The following is a 19,865-nucleotide window of genomic DNA, read 5'->3' on the forward strand; positions in this document are numbered from 1 at the left end:
AGTGGATTATTGCTAGCAGCTTCAACGTACAGGTTGGACCCAAGTCGATCTAAGGATCTTGGGTACAATTAGCCTTGCTCATACATGGTTCTAATCTCGGCCGGTTCCTGCTGAACTGGCTGAGATTCAAACCGTCTATGGCTGGCCTAAGGCTGGGTTCACACTTGTGCAGTTGCAAAAATCGCACCTGTTCCCGCACACAAAACGAGCTGCTCTTTTACAGATGTGCAGGGCTGCCATTTATTCTTAATGATATCCCCACGCATCTAAACACGCCGTGCATTTGCAGGTGTTTTTGCACCATGCGGTGTTAAAAAAAAGCAAGGACCTTTTTTTCTTGTTTCCCCCGCGGGTGCAGCAGCCCATTCAAGGCTGGGCCCACGTGGGCTGCACCGAACGCATAGGTGTGAACCTAGCTTAAAGCATTAAAATAAATCTGTATGTAACAAAACAAATCAAAGAAATCTTGAAGAAAATTATTTTCAGGTGGATATTACATATTAAAAAATGTTATAGTTTCCCTCCGCAGCAACTTTTTAAATAAAATGTAAAAAATGCCCAAAAAATGTAATGCAGCGGCTTGACATGCGTAGGATGATGGAGGCCGAGACACAGCCCGAAAAGCCGAGGTGGTTGTTATCTTTCCTCACAACTTTGTTTGATTTGGAGTCTCCTTGACTTATGGATGTTTTAATTTCACTCCTGGTTTATCCGCAGTACTTAAAGGATACCCAGGACTCCGTCCACATTAGATGGAATGAGAACTCCCTAAAAAAAAAAAAATCAAGGAAATTGGTTTTATGGTTTGGGGTAAAAGAACGCCCGCTCATAAATATTCCACTCAGGCACAGTTTTTGTTTTATTACAAGCAGTATTGTCATGAATTTTCTCCTGTCCCTCTTGCAATCAACTGCGGATGGGCGGCCCACACAGGCAAAGAGGCTTACCTGCACGTTGCTGCCTGCTTTCGGGTTTAGGGCACATGCACACGCGCCATCCCCCGCCAACACTGGATGTGATTGTACACAGTGGGAATCTTTCAGCAAGCACTGGCTAATGATTCATGGCTGGGACCTGCTGATCAGCTGAGTGCAATCACAGCCCAGAGCTCTGCACAGAGGGAACGATCTCTCTGTTTCTTGTCCCTGCAAAACAGGAAGAAGAAACAAAGAGACATTTAGGCCCCTTTCACACTATCCGTCCGTCGGACGGATTCCGTTTTTCTCAGCGGGGGATCGAGTGTGTAGTTCCGCAACAGCTTGAGGGCCACCAGTTTGACACCTGTGATTAGGGTTTACATATTCAGCATGGCTGGGAGATAGTCATGGGGTATGTACCAAGGATTTCAGCTGTGTAATCTGTACTGTACATACCGATGAAGTAGTGTTGCAGATCACTCTTGTCCCGTCTTCCTCTGTGAACACCAGATCCCCAGCCACGCAGCCTTTGGAGGTAGATAGCTGAAAAGAAACGCACAGATAGGGGCATATCTATGAAGCTGATAATCTGATATCCACTAAACATTTTCTACAGGTGAGCCTCCCAGGCCCATGTGTTTTAAATTACAGTGATTGATTCTCCATCAGTGAGCCCCGGTTCACCTTGTAGGGATTGAAATCGTGCGAGTTTAGCTGAACTTAAAGAAGGACTTTAAAAGGGGGGAGTACCTGAACCTATTCTCTGATAAAAAAAAGTAATGAAAAGCCCATTAGTGCTTGAATATTAGGTGGCTAAGGCTGGCCATACACTATACAATTTTCCTATTCAATTTCCTTTAGATTTACCTTCAACTATGTAGTGCAAGGGCCTGCCTAATTGCATACAAATTGAAAGTGTTTAGGTTTGACCTCATATTATATGGTTTTGGTAAATCTAAAGGAAAGTTGAACAAGAAAATTGTATAGTGTATGGCCAGCCTTATGGTGGCCATATCAATTAGATTCCAACTGCCTTTCCTTCTAGAGCAGGATCAGGGGACAGGGCCGCCTCCTGTAGGGGGCCCCGGCACATAGGGGGGCCCGAACAGAAGGGGGAATTACAGAAGGAAGCCTTGTGTGGCTCTCTGCAGCAGCTGAAAGCCTGTTTCTCTCCCTCCCGCCGTCTTTCAGCTGCTTCAGGTGACACGGGCAGAGGGCATTGTTCCTGTAATTGCTTCCCCCGTCCTGCATGTTTCCGATCCCCCGTGTGCCCCCCTGTCAGTCTGACACCCCCTCCCCCTCCTTACTTGTCCTGTATAAAAAAAATAACAAATTGTAAAGAAAATAAATTTTAAACATTGTAATAAATCATTTTAAAAAATTGTAAAATAAAATAATTTAAAAAATGTAAAAAACAATTAAAAAAGGGCTAATTCACACAGGTCCCCTATTATGTTTGTGTACACTAATAATGATTTTAGTGTATTTTAATTGAAAATATTGCTTTGATATATTGGGGGGGACGCCAGGTAGGCTGTACGGGGCCCCATGATTTCTAACAGCAGCCCTGTCAGGGGAAGCAAGCATCTCACCAACTGCATTGGCCAATAAAATGGGCATTAGTTTAGTAGTATCTTTTGACATCTGTATGAAAATGATACTAAAAATGGGTAAAAAGTGACTTTTAGGAAAGCTCTATGTAAACTCAGGGGTTTGGAGCTTACACAGGGCTGAGGACTCCCTGCCGCCCCCATGTGACAGCACTGGGCCAATAAACAAGCACCAGCCCCCAGGAAGGGGAGTGAGCCACATGTTGCCCATACCAGGAAATAGAGGCATTTCTCTTCACTCCCAGCAGCTAAATGTAACAGCAGGGGAGCAAAGAGAAGGTAGTTTGTACTAGTGATCGACCGATATTGTTCTTTTAATGCCGATACCAATACCAATTTTTTTTTTTCTTCACAGGTACTCCTTAGTGGAGGGATATGGAGGTCTAAAAGACCCCAAACCCCTCCTCGACAGTGAAAAGCATTCAAAATGCCAAGTTTGGATGTTTTGAATGCTGTCAGTTTTTTTAATTTGGCGCCGAGTACCCGGATGTGATGTTATGTCATCACTTCCGGGTTTTTTACATGGAGACCCGTTCAGAGCCGAATGCGGCTTTGATCGGGTCCTCTTTGGCGGCCGTGCAGGCTGGTTGGCCGGGTCTCCCGGTGGGACGGGAGACCCGGGCGAGCCGCGGAAGGGGGCGGGAGGAGGGGGAGACGTCCCCTCCCGCTCCTTGTAATGACAGCCGAGCGGCTTCTCAGCCCTATCGGTTGTCTTTACAAGACAGCTGACCGTCAGCTATGGACACCAGTACCGGGATGATGCCTCTAGCTGCAGGCATCACTCCGGTACAGCACTTTCCCTAAATATCGGCAATATCGGTAACCTCAGGGGCCGATTCCGATACATCGGGGAAAGTGCATACTGGCCCGCGATATATCGGTGGTGCGATAAGCGGTCGATCCCTAGTTTGTACTGCTAGGGAGTGGAAAAAAATCACTGAACCTTTTTCTTTGTCCATCAAGTGCAAATCACAGGCAATGGATGATGGTGGTGCTGAACCACTGACTCATCAGCTCTATGCAGCAGTGCTGATTGTGCTGCCTAGTAGTTATGGTGCTTTAGTGCGTATATCTCTGGACTCCTTCTGCATGTACAATTGACTTGTTCCAAAGAACGATAACATGGGCAAACTGCGATAATCTACAACAATCAATTCAATTATTACTTAAAGGATCATTCCAACCAAAAGTGATATATTGTTTAGTGGGAGAACCTGGTGGCCACAGTCAGCACTTTTAAGGCTGGGTTCACACTCATGTGAATTGGATGTGGGTTTCCCCGCATCCAATTCGCTTGACAGGAGACTGTGACTGGCTCTCAATTGAGCCGGTTCACACATCTCCAGGGTGGCCACGGAGACCCATTGCACAGGGGTCCTGTGCATCTTTGGCTCCATTTCGATCCAAATTCAGGCAAAAATTTGGGGCTGATTTTCCCCTGAAAAGGAGAACAGGGACGCACTGGACCCCTGCTGTGAGCCGCGTCCACACACAGTGTGAACCCAGACTTGTACTTATTTGTTATATATTTTGATTGCTCCAACAGCAAGATCCCCCCGCTATAATTCCCGACTCTCCACCTGGGAGTTTCAGGTGTCCCCTCCCACCGTTGTGTGTTCCAGCTCCTCCTGCACAGGTGTCCCCTCCCACTGTTGTGTGTTCCAGCTCCTCCTGCACAGGTGTCCCCTCCCACCGTTGTGTGTTCCAGCTCCTCCTGCACAGGTGTCCCCTCCCACCGTTGTGTGTTCCAGCTCCTCCTGCACAGGTGTCCCCTCCCACTGTTGTGTGTTCCAGCTCCTCCTGCACAGGTGTCCCCTCCCACCGTTGTGTGTTCCAGCTCCTCCTGCACAGGTGTCCCCCTCCCACCGTTGTGTGTTCCAGCTCCTCCTGCACAGGTGTCCCCTCCCACCGTTGTGTGTTCCAGCTCCTCCTGCACAGGTGTCCCCTCCCACCGTTGTGTGTTCCAGCTCCTCCTGCTATCTTCTCCATAATATAAAACAAATAGAAAATGTAGACTTTTAATACTGTGTACCAGGCTTTAAGGAGTAATTCCATCAGTTGTTTTTTTGTTCAACCCAGCTGAATGAAAAAAAAAACTGAAGAATTTGGGAAGAGCCACTGTACTAACTATTTGATGTTAGTACAGCATAATAAAAAGTGCAGCGCTTAAATGTGAAATTCAATCCAAAACATAGTGCATGTGAATAATAAAAGTATTATATATATTATATAATGGTGAATCCTAGAAACTCCTGGAAACCAAAACATGAAGCTGTAATAACAATTGTCCGAGGTGATCAGTGAAAAAAAAAAGACCCAATACCAATGTGGAAAAAATATATATGTGCTCACCATAAAGTATGGACCCAAGTGCTGTATAGAAAATGAGTCAACCAGGCCTGATAATCCTCATGGAATGTAAATGTCCACTTGTAGAGGATAGTAAATCTAAGGATGTCAGTATGTTCCTAGACTGAGGTGGCTTATTCCCCGAGGGATACATCCATATGTGGAAATAAACCAAATGGCAAACACATAGTGTAAAACTGCTTGAGATGGAGTTTATTAACCACTTTAACCACTTAAGCCCCGGAAGATTTTACCCCCTTCCTGACCAGGGGTTTTTTTGCGATTTTTTACTGCGTGACTTTAACGGACAATTGCGCGGTCGTGCGATGCTGTACCTAAACTAATTTGACGTCCTTTTTTTCCCACAAACAGAGCTTACTTTTGGTGGTATTTGATCAGCTGTGCGATTTTTTGATCACGCGCTATAAACAAAAAAAGGGCGTCAAATTTGCAAAAATAACAATATTTTTCACATTTTTTTATATGAAATTCCCCCAAAAAAAAATGTGAAAATCAAAACTTTTTAACATTTTCGGCCAATTTGTTTTATGCTACATATGTTTGGTAAAAAAAAAATCGCAAAAAAGCGTATTTTGATTGGTTTGCGCAAAAGTTATCACGTTTACTAATAAAGGGAAAGATTTTTGTCATTTTTTTTTTAACGAGTAATGGCGGCGATCTGCGATTTTTTTTGCGGGACTGCGACATTGCGGCGGACAGATCGGACCCTTGACTGACATTTTTGACACTTTTGGGGGTACCAGTGACATTACTACAGTAATCAGTGCTATACATATGCACTGTTACTGTAAAAATGACACTGGCAGGGAAGGGGTTAACTTTATTGGAGAGGGAGGGGTTAAGTGTGTCCTAGGGGCGTGATTCTAACTGTGATGGGACATGGCTATTGGTGTAAAAACAGAGATCAACGGTCCTACATAGTAGAACCGTCTGATCTCCATTTTTACACAGGGGAGAATGACAGGCGGCTTGTTTACATTAGCCGCCTGCCTTTCTCCCTCTCTACCGACGATCGCCGAGTGACCGGCGGACATCGGGTCCACCGGTCACACGCACTGACTCCTTAGTGAACGAGCCGGGGTGGGCGCACGCCTCAGCGGGCGCGCGCTCGCCCGCTATTGGCTCACAAGCCGGTGACAGGCTAGTGACGTATATATACGTCACTTTGCCTGGCCGGGGCTGACCGCCGCAGTATATCTACTTGCGGCGGTCGGCAAGTGGTTAAGACCGGAAGGATTTTCCCCCTTAATGACCAGGCCCTTTTTTTGTGATTCGGCACTGCGTTCGTTTAATGGACAATTGCGCGGTCGTGCGACTCTGTACCTAAATAAAATTGATGTCCTTTTTTTCCCACAAATAGAGCTTTCTGTTGGTGGCATTTGATCACCTCTGCGATTTTTATTTTTTGCGCTATAAACAAAAAAAGAGCGACAATTCTGAAAAAAAATATATATATTTTTCACTTTTTGCTATATGACATTCTCAAAAAAAAAAATTGTAAAAATCCAATTTTTTTAACATTTTAGGCCAATTTGTTTTCTGCTACATATTTTTGGTAAAAAAAAAAAAAAATTGCAATAAGCGTATTTTGATTGGTTTGCACAAAAGTTATTGCGTCTACTAACTAGGTGAAAGATTTATGTCATTTTTATTGTTTGTTTTCTTTTTTACCAGTAATGGCGGCGATCTGTGATTTTTAACGGGACTGCGACATTGCGGCAGACAGATTGGACCCCTGACTGACATTTTTGAAACTTTTGGGGGGACCAGTGACATTTCTACAGTAATCAGTGTGCTAAAAACATACACTGTTACTGTAATAATGCCATTGGCAGGGAAGGGGTTAACATTGTGGGTGATCAAGGGGTTAAATGTGAGCCTAGGGGAGTGATTCTAACTGTGTGGGGGGGGGGGCTTGTGAAATGATCATAGAGACCTGTGATCCTATATAGAAGGATCACAGGAGCTCTGTGATCATTCCAGGGAGAAGAACGGTCAGCTGTGTTTACAATAGCTGACTGTTCTTCTCTCTCATCGGTGAACGATCGCGGGTGGCAGGCAGCAATCGGAGCCGCCTGACACACGCATCGGCTTCCCCGCTGATATTTAGGGGCGGGAGTGCGCCGCCCACTCGCTGCCACCAAGCGACTGTCGTACCCCTACGTCGGTTTGCCTGGGAGAGCCACACTGTCGCAGTATATATGCGGTAAGCGGTCGGCAAGTGGTTAAAAAAGGGTCAAAAACACTTACAGACATCCATAGGTAACCAGCATGTAAACACTGGAGTGATTACAGATGACAAATACAGTGGTCTGACATGTTTCGTCACACATGATTTATTCATAGGATATTGCCACCTATGTCTGGAAGTGTTTTTGACCCTTTTTAAATAAACTCCATCTCAAGAAGTTTCACACTATGTGTTTGCCTTTTGGTTTATTTCCACATATGGATGTATCCCTCGGGGAATAAGCCACCTCAGTCCAGGAACATAATGACATCCTTGAATTTACTATCCTCTACAAGTGGACCTTCACATTCCATGAGGATTATCAGGCCTGGTTGACTCATTTGCTATACAGCACTTGGGTCCATACTTTCTGATGAGCGCATATATATTTTTTCCACGTTGGTGTTGGGTCTTTTTTTCACTGATCACCTTGGACGATCGTTATTACAGCTTCATATTTTGGTTTCCAGTAGTTTCTAGGATTCACCATTATTATATAGACTTTTATTATTCACATACACTATCTTTTGGATTAGAATTTACATTAAGACCCGGCCACAATAGCGCGACTTGTCAGGCGACTTGTCAGCCTGACAAGTCGTGCTCCCTCGTGGTCCATTGACTGCTACAGGACCCGTGTTCTAATAGGAGCGACACAAGTCGCTCCGACTTAGAAAAAGGGTCCTGTACTACTTTGGGGCGACCTCGGAGCGACTTGCATAGACTTCCATTATGTGAAGTCCATGCAAGTCGCTCCGAAGTCGTGGTGCATGGGAATGCACAAGTCGCCTCTGAAGTAGTACAGAGTCGCGTCGCCCCAGTGTGAACCGACTCTTAAGCACTGCACTTATTATGTTTTACAAGGACAATTTTGTCAGTTGTTGTGCTAGCAGCTGGTTTTTATTGGGATAGCGCAGTGACTTCCTTATCTATATGATGTTAGTACAGCGTTCTGCACCGCTGAGCTATTGTGATCTGACAGAGGGGCCAACCCTCCCGGCCAGAACCCACCGGTCAGCGCTGGCAGCCATTGGCTGCCAGCACTGATCGGATGCAGATTGGATGATATTTTCCAGTATGCCTGTTGGACAGAAGCTGGCTTCTTTTGGACAGGCTGGCGTACACATGGGTCAAATGTTGGCCAGACTCTGTTGAACCGGCCGATAACGCCATAACGGCCGTTATTCAGCCCGTGTGTACCAGGCTTAAGAAATATGTTAAATCTGACTGACCGCTATGATTCATTGGACCTTAGCTCTGTTATTTGAAGTGATGTATTAAAGAAACTATTCTGTGGCATATAAATGACAAGTGACCAGAGAAATTATACCACAACCTACGATATGTAAGCTCCTTCTGGGAATCTTCAGCATGCAGGAAATATCCGTGACAATACTGTCCACTGTCCTCTGGCTCCCATAGAGTTGAACATTATCATAGAAGATGTCCCTAGAGAATAAGTAACATGGAATTGACAGCTTATTCTGTAAAAGTGGCCGCACTTTAACCACTTGCCGACCGATCACTGTAGTTTACCTGCTACAGGGCGGGCCAGCTGTGTAGAATCACATATACACTGTATTGTCAAAAGTATTGGGACGCCTGCCTTTACACATGAACTTTAATGGCATCCCAGTCTCAGTCCGTAGGGTTCAATATTGAGTTCCTCCACCCCAAACTCGCTCATCCATGGCTTTCTATATTTTTTAAAATCTCATTCCATAATAGATAAGGTGTGTATATACACTATATGACCAAAAGTATTGGGACACCTGCTTTTACATGCACATGAACTTTAACCACTTGCTGACCGCCGCAAGTACATATACTGCGGCGGTCAGCCCGGCCAGGCAAAGTGACGTACCGGTACATCACTAGCGAGTCACCGGCTTGTGAGCCAATAGCGGGCGAGCCCCAGTTCGTTCCCTAAGAAGTCAGTGCGTGTGACCGGCGGACCCGATGTCCGCCGGTCACTCGCGATCGTTCGCCGGGAAGGGAGAAAGGCAGGCGGCTAATGCCTGTCATTCTCCCCTGTGTAAAAATAGAGATCAGACCTCTGTTTTTACACTAGTAGCCATGTCCAATCACAGTTAGAAACACGCCCCTAGGACACACTTAACCCCTCCCTCTCCAATACAGTTAACCCCTTCCCTGCCAGTGTCATTTTTACATTAACAGTGCAAATGTATAGCACTGATTACTGCAGTAATGTCACTGGTGACCCCAAAAGTGTCAAAAATGTCAGTCAAGGGTCCGATCTGTCCGCCGCAATGTCGCAATCCTGTAAAAAAAAAAATCGCAGATCGACACCATTACTCGTTAAAAAAAAAACACCCTTTGTTAGTAAACGCGATAACTTTTGCGCAAACCAATCAAAATACGCTTTTTGCCATTTTTTTTACCAAACATATGTAGCATAAAACAAATTGGCCGAAAATGTTAAAAAATTTTGATTTTTAAATTTTTTTTTTTGGAATTTCATATAAAAAAATGTGAAAAATATTGTTATTTTTGCAAAATTGATGCTCTTTTTTTGTTTATAGCGCAAGAACAAAAAATCGCACAGGTGATCAAATACCACCAAAAGAAAGCTCTGTTTGTGGGGAAAAAAAGGACATCAAATTCGTTTAGGTACAGCGTCGCACGACCGCGCAATTGTCTGTTAAAGTCACGCAGTGCCGAATCGCAAAATAGGCCCTGGTCAGGAAGGGGGTAAAATCTTCCGGGGCTTAAGTGGTTAATGACATCCCAGTCTCAGTCCGTTGGGTTCAATATTGAGTTCCTCCACCCCAAACTCGCTCATCCATGGCTTTCTACAGGGAGTGCAGAATTATTAGGCAAATAAGTATTTTTGAGGATTAATTTTATTATTAAACAACAACCATGTTCTCAATGAACCCAAAAAATTCATTAATATCAAAGCTGACTATTTTTGGAAGTAGTTTTTAGTTTGTTTTTAGTTTTAGCTATTTTAGGGGGATATCTGTGTGTGCAGGTGACTATTACTGTGCATAATTATTAGGCAACTTAACAAAAATCAAATATACAGTATACCCATTTCAATTATTTATTTTTACCAGTGAAACCAATATAACATCTCAACATTCACAAATATACATTTCTGACATTCAAAAACAAAACAAAAACAAATCAGTGACCAATATAGCCACCTTTCTTTGCAAGGACACTCAAAAGCCTGCCATCCATGGATTCTGTCAGTGTTTTGATCTGTTCACCATCAACATTGTGTGCAGCAGCAACCACAGCCTCCCAGACACTGTTCAGAGAGGTGTACTGTTTTCCCTCCTTGTAAATCTCACATTTGATGATGGACCACAGGTTCTCAATGGGGTTCAGATCAGGTGAACAAGGAGGCCATGTCATTAGCTTTTCTTCTTTTATACCCTTTCTTGCCAGCCACGCTGTGGAGTACTTGGACGCGTGTGATGGAGCATCATCCTGCATGAAAATCATGTTTTTCTTGAAGGATGCAGACTTCTTCCTGTACCACTGCTTGAAGAAGGTGTCTTCCAGAAACTGGCAGTAGGACTGGGAGTTGAGCTTGACTCCATCCTCAACCCGAAAAGGCCCACAAGCTCATCTTTGATGATACCAGCCCAAACCAGTACTCCACCTCCACCTTGCTGGCGTCTGAGTCGGACTGGAGCTCTCTGCCCTTTACCAATCCAGCCACGGGCCCATCCATCTGGCCCATCAAGACTCACTCTCATTTCATCAGTCCATAAAACCTTTGAGATATTTCTTGGCCCAGCCTTGACGTTTCAGCTTGTGTGTCTTGTTCAGTGGTGGTCGTCTTTCAGCCTTTCTTACCTTGGCCATGTCTCTGAGTATTGCACAACTTGTGCTTTTGGGCACTCCAGTGATGTTGCAGCTCTGAAATATGGCCAAACTGGTGGCAAGTGGCATCTTGGCAGCTGCACGCTTGACTTTTCTCAGTTCATGGGCTGCTATTTTGCGCCTTGGTTTTTCCACACGCTTCTTGCGACCCTGTTGACTATTTTGAATGAAATGCTTGATTGTTCGATGATCACGCTTCAGAAGCTTTGCAATTTTAAGAGTGCTGCATCCCTCTGCAAGATATCTCACTATTTTTGACTTTTCTGAGCCTGTCAAGTCCTTCTTTTGACCCATTTTGCCCAAGGAAAGGAAGTTGCCTAATAATTATGCACACCTGATATAGGGTGTTGATGTCATTAGACCACACCCCTTCTCATTACAGAGATGCACATCACCTAATATGCTTAATTGGTAGTAGGCTTTCGAGCCTATACAGCTTGGAGTAAGACAACATGCATAAAGAGGATGATGTGGTCAAAATACTCATTTGCCTAATAATTCTGCACTCCCTGTATATTTTTTAAAATCTCATTCCATAATAGATAAGGTGTGTATATACACTATATGACCAAAAGTATTGGGACACCTGCCTTTACACGCACATGAACTTTAATGGCATCCCAATCTTAGTCTGTAGGGTTCAATATTGAGTTGGCCCACCCTTTGCAGCTATAACAGCTTCAACTCTTCTGGGAAGGCTGTCCACAAGGTTTAGGAGTGTCTATGGGAATGTTTGACCATTCTTCCAGAAGCACATTTGTGAGGTCAGGCACTGATGTTGGATTAGAAGGCCTGGCAAGGCCAGCAAGAAGATGTTCCTGAGCCTCCACTCCACTGGCTAATAAAAGCTAATAGAACTGCTAGAAACAACCATATTGGTAACCCACTGTGAGTGATACACTGACTGTGCTATCCCAAAACTCACCTCTTGGTGGCGTATGTGTCGGTCTGAACCAGCTTGTAGATCACAGACAAGATTTTCATGGTAAGGGCTAAGGGTCAAAGAAAATAACAATGTTATTTATTATTTATGGCCAATTTCATCTTTAAACCCTTGTGTTACCTATAACATAAGATATGCACATAACAGGAAAAAAAGGTTGAAAAAAATGCCAATGTATATTTAGAAAACCTTCATTGATTTCTTATAGAAAAATTGTAACTTATCTTCCCACACATCTAACAGCCATACACATGTGGAAGATTTAAAAAATGAGTAGCTGTGAGTGGAGGGGAATATGTTGATCCTGAGCGTGCATCACATGACTTCTATTGGTAAATAGTATTTATTAGCTGTCGTGCGCCTATATACTGTATCTATAAAAACGAAACAGGCTATTTCCATACAGATGGATGGATCCTTATGACATAGTAACTAAACTTCCCATTTCTTCACCTTTGCACAGCACTAACCAAAATGAGAAGAGGATCTGGGGCAGTCACTCCTGATTTTTTTGGTGGTACAATCCTTCACCATTTGCAATCCAACTGAATCGCTGAACCTGAAAAACATTCTTATCAACACAATGGGAAGACACACAAATAGGTGACGCTACAAGACAGGTCCCGCTCCTTTTCTCAAATACTCTGCACTGCTGGAGGACTCTGCTCCTTTCTCTAACTCTCATTTCCTGAAATACTCTGCACTGCTGGAGGACTCTGCTCCATCCTCTAAGTCTCATCTCCTGAAATACTCTGCACTGCTGAAGGACTCTGCTCCTTTCTCTATCTAACTCTCCTCTCCTGAAATACTCTGTACTGCTGGAGGGCTCTGCTCCTTCCTCTAACTCTCTTCTCCTGAAATACTCTGTACTGCTGGAGGTCTCTGCTCATTCCTCTAACTCTCTTCTCCTGAAATACTCTGTACTGCTGGAGGTCTCTGCTCATTCCTCTAACTCTCTTCTCCTGAAATACTCTGTACTGCTGGAGGTCTCTGCTCATTCCTCTAACTCTCTTCTCCTGAAATACTCTGTACTGCTGGAGGTCTCTGCTCATTCCTCTAAGGCTCCTTTCACACGGAGCGGACCGTATTTTGATCCGCTCCGGCACTTTTTTTTTTTTTTACGGACACGGATGACACTTGTGTCATCCGCTCTGTATGTCCGCATATCATCCCATCCGTTTGCGGATGATATACGGACATAATGCATGTCTATGGGATTGCGGATGTCAGCGGATGACACCAGTGACATCCGACTTTGCGTCCTTTCCGTTTTTTAAAACGGAAGAAAAATAGGGTTCTGTTCCGTTCCAAAAAACGGAACAGAACTGAAAGGACGCAAATCAGATGGTCATCCGCAATCCCATTGACATGCATTATGTCCGTATATCACCCGCAAATGGATGGGATGATATACGGACATACGGAAAGCCCGTGTGAAAGAAGCCTAACTCTCTTCTCCTGAAATACTCTGTACTGTTGGAGGACTCTGCTCCTTCCTCTATAACTCTCCTCTCCTGAAATACTCTGCACTGCTGGAGGACTCTGTTACTTCCTCTATCTAACTTTCCGCACCTGAAATACTCTGCACTACAGGCGATCACTGCCCTCCACAAGACCGGCATGCTTCTTTCCTGTAGTAGTGCTGGTTGGGTCCAGCATTGCAGAAATACTACTTACTCTATATTGGTCCATGATGACCTGTTCTCCACAGTGAGTACAGGGGCTTCATTCCTGGACAGGCTCTCCAACACTCCCTGGACAATCCTCTCTATCGCTACTATCACCTGACGACTGAAAGATACAAATTCGTATTATTATATATTGTGGCTGGTCGAGCCAGTGCCACTGTTTAAAAAAAATTCAGGAAACAGACACACTAATGATGCAGGTGTGTGCTGGGTTTATGTTAGAGACAGAGTTTGAGGTGGGAGCCCCACCAACCCCAAGGAAGTCATTGTGTGAAGGGAGCTGTGAGAGATGCTGCTATGCACCAAACAGTCCAGGTCGGGACAGACTAAGACCCAATCTGGGGAGAGAGTCCAGGAGGGATAAAGCAACTAGGTATCTGCATAAGGAAAGACGCAGAGCTGAGGTACACTGTCTGTGCATGAACTGTACAAACTAAGGTACGTAGGTATGGACCATAGAGTGATTACCTGGATTAACAGCTGGATTCAGGGGTGAGTCCAAAGGGTGGTGATAAATGGGGAGTATTCTGAACGGTCTGGTGTGGAAAGTGGCGTCCCCCAAATATCAGTCCTGGGACCAATTCTATTTAATTTATTCATAAACGACCTACAGCAGGGATCCTCAAACTTCGGCCATTCCAGCTGTTGCGGAACTACGCATCCCATGAGGCATTGTAAAACTCTGACATTCAAAGACATGACTAGGCATGATGGGAATTGTAGTTCCTGAACAACTGGAGGGGCATAGTTTGAAGACCCCTGACCTAGAGGATGGGATATCCAGTACAATCTCAGTATTTGCGGATGATACTAAATTAAGCAGGGCAATAACTTCGACGCAGGATGTGGTAATCTTACAGGATGACCTGAACAAAATAATGGAGTGGGCATCTACTTTGTACATGGTAGATGAGGTTTAATGTTCAAAAATGTAAGGTAATGTATTTGGGTGCCAGAAATACGAATGCAAGTTACTCACTAGGGGGGAGAACCTTTGGGGGAATCTAAGATGGAAAAGGACCTGGGGGTCCCAGTAGACGACAAGCTCAGCAGTGGCATGCGATGTCAAGCTGCTGCAAGCAAAGCCAACAGAATACTGGGATGTATAAAAAAGGGGATTCACTCCAGAAATAAAGAGATTATTCTCCCGCTCTACAAGACTCTGGTCCGGCCACATCTGGAGTATGCTGTCCAGTTCTGGGCACCGGTCCTCAGGAAGGATGTGCTGGAACTGGAGAGAATCCAGAGAAGGGCAACAAAAATAATTAGGGGAATGGAGGACATCAGCTATGAGGAAAGGCTACAAGCACTGAACTTATTCTCTCTGGAGAAGAAACGATTGAGGGGGGATATGATATCAATGTACAAATACTGTACTGGCGACCCTAGCATGGGGAACAAACTATTCAGTGAAAGGGAATACAAAAGGACTCGCGGCCATTTGCCAAAACTAGAAGAGAAACGCTTTAACCCTAAACTGCATAAAGGGTTATTTACCGTCAGAGCGGTAAGGATGTGGAACTTCCAAAAGCAGTGGTATCGGCGAGGAGCATAGATAGTTTCCATAAACTATTAGAAGGGCACCTTAACAACCACAACATTCAGGGGTCTACAATGTACTCATGTCTCCCCCACCCCCTTTGCCTTCACACCAGCATCAGCTCTTCTAGGTAGACCTTCACACAGTTGTTGAAGGGACTCGACAGGTAGGTTGTTCTATGTACATCTTGGAGAACCAAGCACAGATCTTCTGTGGATGTCGGCTGCCTCAAATCTTTCTGTCTCTTCATGTCATCCCAGACAGACTCCATAATGATCAGGGCTCTGTGGGGGTCAAATCATCACTTCTAGGACTCCTTGTTCTCCTTTACACAGAATTAGTTTTTTATTACATTAGCTGTATATTTGGGGTGGTTGTCCTGCTGCAGAATAAATTTGCAGCCAATCGCACGCCTCCCTGATGGTATGGCAATGGTGGAGAAGTATCTGACTGTATTTCTCAGCATTGAGGACACCATTAATCCTGACCAAATCTCCAACTCTATTTGCAGAAATGCAGCCCCAAACTTGCAAGGAACCTCCACTGCGCTTCACAGTTGGCTGCAGACACTCATTATTGTACCGCTCTCCAGCCCTTCACCAACAAACTGCCTCCTGCTACAGCCAAATATTTCACATTTTAAATCATCAGTCCAGAACACCTGCTGCCATTTTCCTGCACCCCAGATCCTTTGTTTTCCTGCATAGTTGAGTCACTTAGCCTTGTTTCCAATTTGGAGGTATGGATTTTTGGCTGCAACTCTTTCATGAAGACCACTTCTAGCCAGACTTCTCTGGACAGTAAATGGGAGTACCTGGGTCCAAATGGTTTCCTCCAGTTCTGTGCTGATGACACTGCTGGACATCTTCTGATGTGGAAGGAAAGTAAGCATGATTTGTCTTTCATCTGCTGCATTGTTTCCTTGGCCGACCACTGGGTCTACGCTCCACGACATTACCCGACTACTGCGTCTACGGTCCTCAGCATTACCCGACCACTGCGCCTACGGTCCTCATTGTTACCAGACCACTGCGTCTACGGTCCTCAGCGTTACCCGACCACTGCGTCTACGGTCCTCAGCGTTACCCAACCACTGCGTCTATGGTCCTCAGCGTTACCCGACCACTGCGTCTACGGTCCTCAGCGTTACCCAACCACTGCGTCTATGGTCCTCAGCGTTACCCAACCACTGCGTCTATGGTCCTCAGCGTTACCTGACCACTGCGTCTATCCTCCTCAACATTACCCGACCACTGCGTCTACGCTTCTCAGCGTTACCCGACCACTGCGTCTACACTCCTCAACATTCCCTGACCACTGCGTCTAGGGTCCTCAGCATTACCCGACCACTGCGTCTACGGTTCTCAGCGTTACCCGACCACTGCGTCTATCCTCCTCAACTTTACCCGACCACTGCGTCTACACTCCTCAACATTCCCCGACCACTGCGTCTAGGGTCCTCAGCGTTACATGACCACTGCGTCTACGGTCCTCAGCTTTACCCCACCCCTATATTAAAAAAGAATAGCGCAACCATGCAAAAGAAATGACTATTAAATATGGAGACAATCCATAAATAAAAATGGGGGTTTAGTCCCACCATATGGCCATATCGTGCTCAAGCCCACCACTGCGTCAAAGTACCCCATTATCAGTGGGTCCTACACTATCCATAAAAAAGGGGTGAATCCAGCCTCTCCAACCCTTGGAGACAACACTCCTTGCTGGGATGGATGTGCTAATGCACTACAAAGGACTCCTCCTATATCTACTTGATGGTGGACTCTGATAGAGTACAGGTGTGTGTGGGGGGATGCTCAACCTCAGAAGTCTGGTCAGACCGAATACATAATAAACAAGCAAAAAGTTGGGGGAGCAAACCCTGAACATGTATATCTAAAGCCGGTGCAGCTATGAACCAAGCAACATGTATATTAAAAAAGAATAGCGCAACCATGCAAAAGAAATGACTATTAAATATGGAGACAATCCATAAATACCCCACCCCTGCTTCTATGGTCCAGCGTTACCCAACCACTGCATCTACCCTCCTCAATGTTACCAGACCACTGTCTACGGTCCTCAGCGTTACCAGACCACTGCGTCTACGGTCCTCAGCGTTACTCAACCACTGCGTCTACGGTCCTCAGCGTTACCCGACCACTGCGTCTGCGGTCCTCAGCGTTACCCGACCACTGCGTCTATGGTCCTCAGCGTTACCCGACCACTGCATCTACCCTCTTTAACTTTACGCAAACCACTGTGTCTACGGTCCTCAGCGTTACCCGACCACTGCATCTACGGTCCTCAGCGTTACCCGACCACTGCGTCTACGGTCCTCAGCGTTACCCGACCACTGCGTCTACTCTCCTCAATGTTACCCCACCACTGCGTCTACGGTCCTCAATGCTACCTGACCACTGTGTCTACGGTCCTCAGCGTTACCCGACCACTGCCTCTACGGTCCTTAGCGTTACCCGACCACTGCCTCTACGGTCCTCAGCGTTACCCAACAACTGCGTCTACCCTCCTCAAAGTTACCCAACCACTATGTCTATGGTCCTCAGCGTTACCCGACCACTGTGTCTACTGTCCTCAATGTTGCCTGTTGCCAATGTTGTTGAACAGCACATCTTGAAACCCCAGTCTGCATTGAAATCTTTGCCTGCGGAAGACATTGCTGATGCAGTATAACTGCCTTGTGTATTGTTGCGGTGCTCAGTCTTGACATGGTGTATGACCAGTGACATGAAAATGTCGTCCACAACCTCACCCTAGTAGCAGAGCTTGTGGCTGTTCCTCACCCAGTTTTAAGCCTCCTACACAGCTGTTTCTGTTTCAGTTAATGAGTTAGTATTTCACCCTACCTATGAAATGGATGATCATTAGCACCTGCTTGGTATAATTAGTTAATCATACACCTGACTCCGTGCAAGTCTACAAAGTGTGAAAGTGCAAGAACTGATGCTGGTTTGAAGCCAAAGGGCAAAGGGGGGTCACACCAAATATTGATCTGATTTTGATTTTTCATCCGTTCCCTCACTTTGGATTTTGTAAACTGATAAAATAAACAATTAAATATATATTTTTTAAAGCATTCTTACTTTACAGCATTTCTTTACACCTGCCTAAAACGCTTGCACAGTACTGACATATTCCAAAGCGCTGTACAGAGAACACTGAGCCACAGATGTTAACACTCTAAAGTCCCACACTATTACTTTTATACATTTACAGTATAAAGTAGGGTTGCACCGATACCGTTCTTTTCCCGGTGAGTACGAGTCCTGAAACTTTGCAGTGTGATTTGCATCAATGCAAAAAACATTATCCCAAATCGCACTGCAGAGAATCGCAAGCAATTTTCCCCACTGCTCGTGTGTGTGTGTGTGTGTGTGTGTATGTGAAAAGTGCCATCTAGTGGGCAGTTTAAAAAATGTTAGAACCCACAGTACATATCTGGCAACATGCAAAATAATCTACATAGGTGTCCCGTTCCGCCGATGATAGCAAATCCGGGGTGCTGGAGGTGCTCACAGGGCTGGAGAAGTTCTGGCATCCTGTGAGTATAGAGATGTCAGCTTGGGGGCGGACCGCCTCTACATTTCCTTTAGCCCTGTGAGCACCTCCAGCGGCCCTGATTTGCTATCATCGCTGGACCAGGAAACCTATGTAGATTATTTTGCATGTGGCTAGATATGTCCTGTAATTTCCAACATTTTTTAAACTGCCCACTAGATGGCGATTTTCTCGTCCTATACACACACACACAGAAGCGGATGGGGAAATTGCATGCGATACAGACAGGAATCGAACCAAATTCCTGTTCAAATCGAATGTGATTCTTTGCAGTGCGATTTACACCGATTTGTATTGTCGCAAATTGCAACACAAAGTATCGGTTTTGGAATTGGAAGCATTTGCGCAAGTACCAATACTCACGCAAATGCTGGGTATCGGTGCATCCTTAGTATATAGCTCAGATATATTCCGCAGTGCTGTACAAATCACACCATTCTTATCAGTCTCTGCACCAAGGCACTCTGATGTCCCCAATTCAGTCACACACTACTATTTTTATACATTTTTATAGCTCTGATATATTCTACAGTGCTGTACAGGGAACATTGTGCCAGTCACGTCAGTCTCTGCATCAGAGAAGCTTACACTCTAATATCCCCCCCCCCCCCTCACAGTCACACACTATTATTATGATTATACATTTATAAACTGTGACATATTCTGCAGTGCAGTACAGAGATCCCTGAGCCAGACACATCAGCCTCTATGCCAGAGGAGCTTACACTTTTTCTCTCACCTGGTAATGGGTTCCACAGCAGTATTACCGGTTTCGGAGACCCCACTGCCGACTTTCAGCGCAACCTCCAAGAGGAACCTCCTGTGATGATCTACACAGTCGAAGAAGTCTGGACTCCGAAGAAAAGCCATTTGCTGACTTGTCATAGAACAGGAAGCCTGCAGACAATAAAAAAAAGAAACTGAACCATGTCTGGACAGCTTTAGTTACATGGTTAGTCTGGTTGAAAAAAGTTCATCCAGTTCAACCAATAGAGGGAAAAAAAAAAACAATACACTGCAATAGTCCTAAAGTCTTTAGCCTAAAGCTGGATCCACACTAAACAATTTTTTTTAGATTTTTTCCTTTAGAGCCGGTTCACACTACCGCGACCTCTAAGTCGCCTCATAAG

At 45.1% G+C, this 19,865-nt stretch overlaps 1 protein-coding gene across 1 annotated transcript in view; it reads right to left on the reverse strand.

Annotated features, from left to right (window-relative positions):
- SPO11 (SPO11 initiator of meiotic double strand breaks) overlaps positions 1 to 19,626 on the reverse strand; it is a 41,382-nt gene extending 21,756 nt beyond the window's left edge. The window contains exons 1-7 of the mRNA XM_082271746.1: positions 19,475 to 19,626; positions 13,606 to 13,719; positions 12,399 to 12,487; positions 11,911 to 11,977; positions 8,468 to 8,576; positions 1,374 to 1,460; positions 732 to 768 (exon numbers count right to left, since the gene is read on the reverse strand). Coding sequence (XP_082127872.1) covers positions 732 to 768; positions 1,374 to 1,460; positions 8,468 to 8,576; positions 11,911 to 11,977; positions 12,399 to 12,487; positions 13,606 to 13,719; positions 19,475 to 19,620 — 649 coding nt within the window. The 5' untranslated portion in view covers positions 19,621 to 19,626. The remainder of the gene's footprint in view (positions 1 to 731; positions 769 to 1,373; positions 1,461 to 8,467; positions 8,577 to 11,910; positions 11,978 to 12,398; positions 12,488 to 13,605; positions 13,720 to 19,474) is intronic.
- Positions 19,627 to 19,865: the final 239 nt, after the last annotated feature.

This window comes from Pelophylax lessonae, assembly GCF_965119305.1.
Source record: "Pelophylax lessonae genome assembly, chromosome: 11".
Classification (NCBI taxonomy): Eukaryota; Metazoa; Chordata; class Amphibia; order Anura; family Ranidae; genus Pelophylax; species Pelophylax lessonae.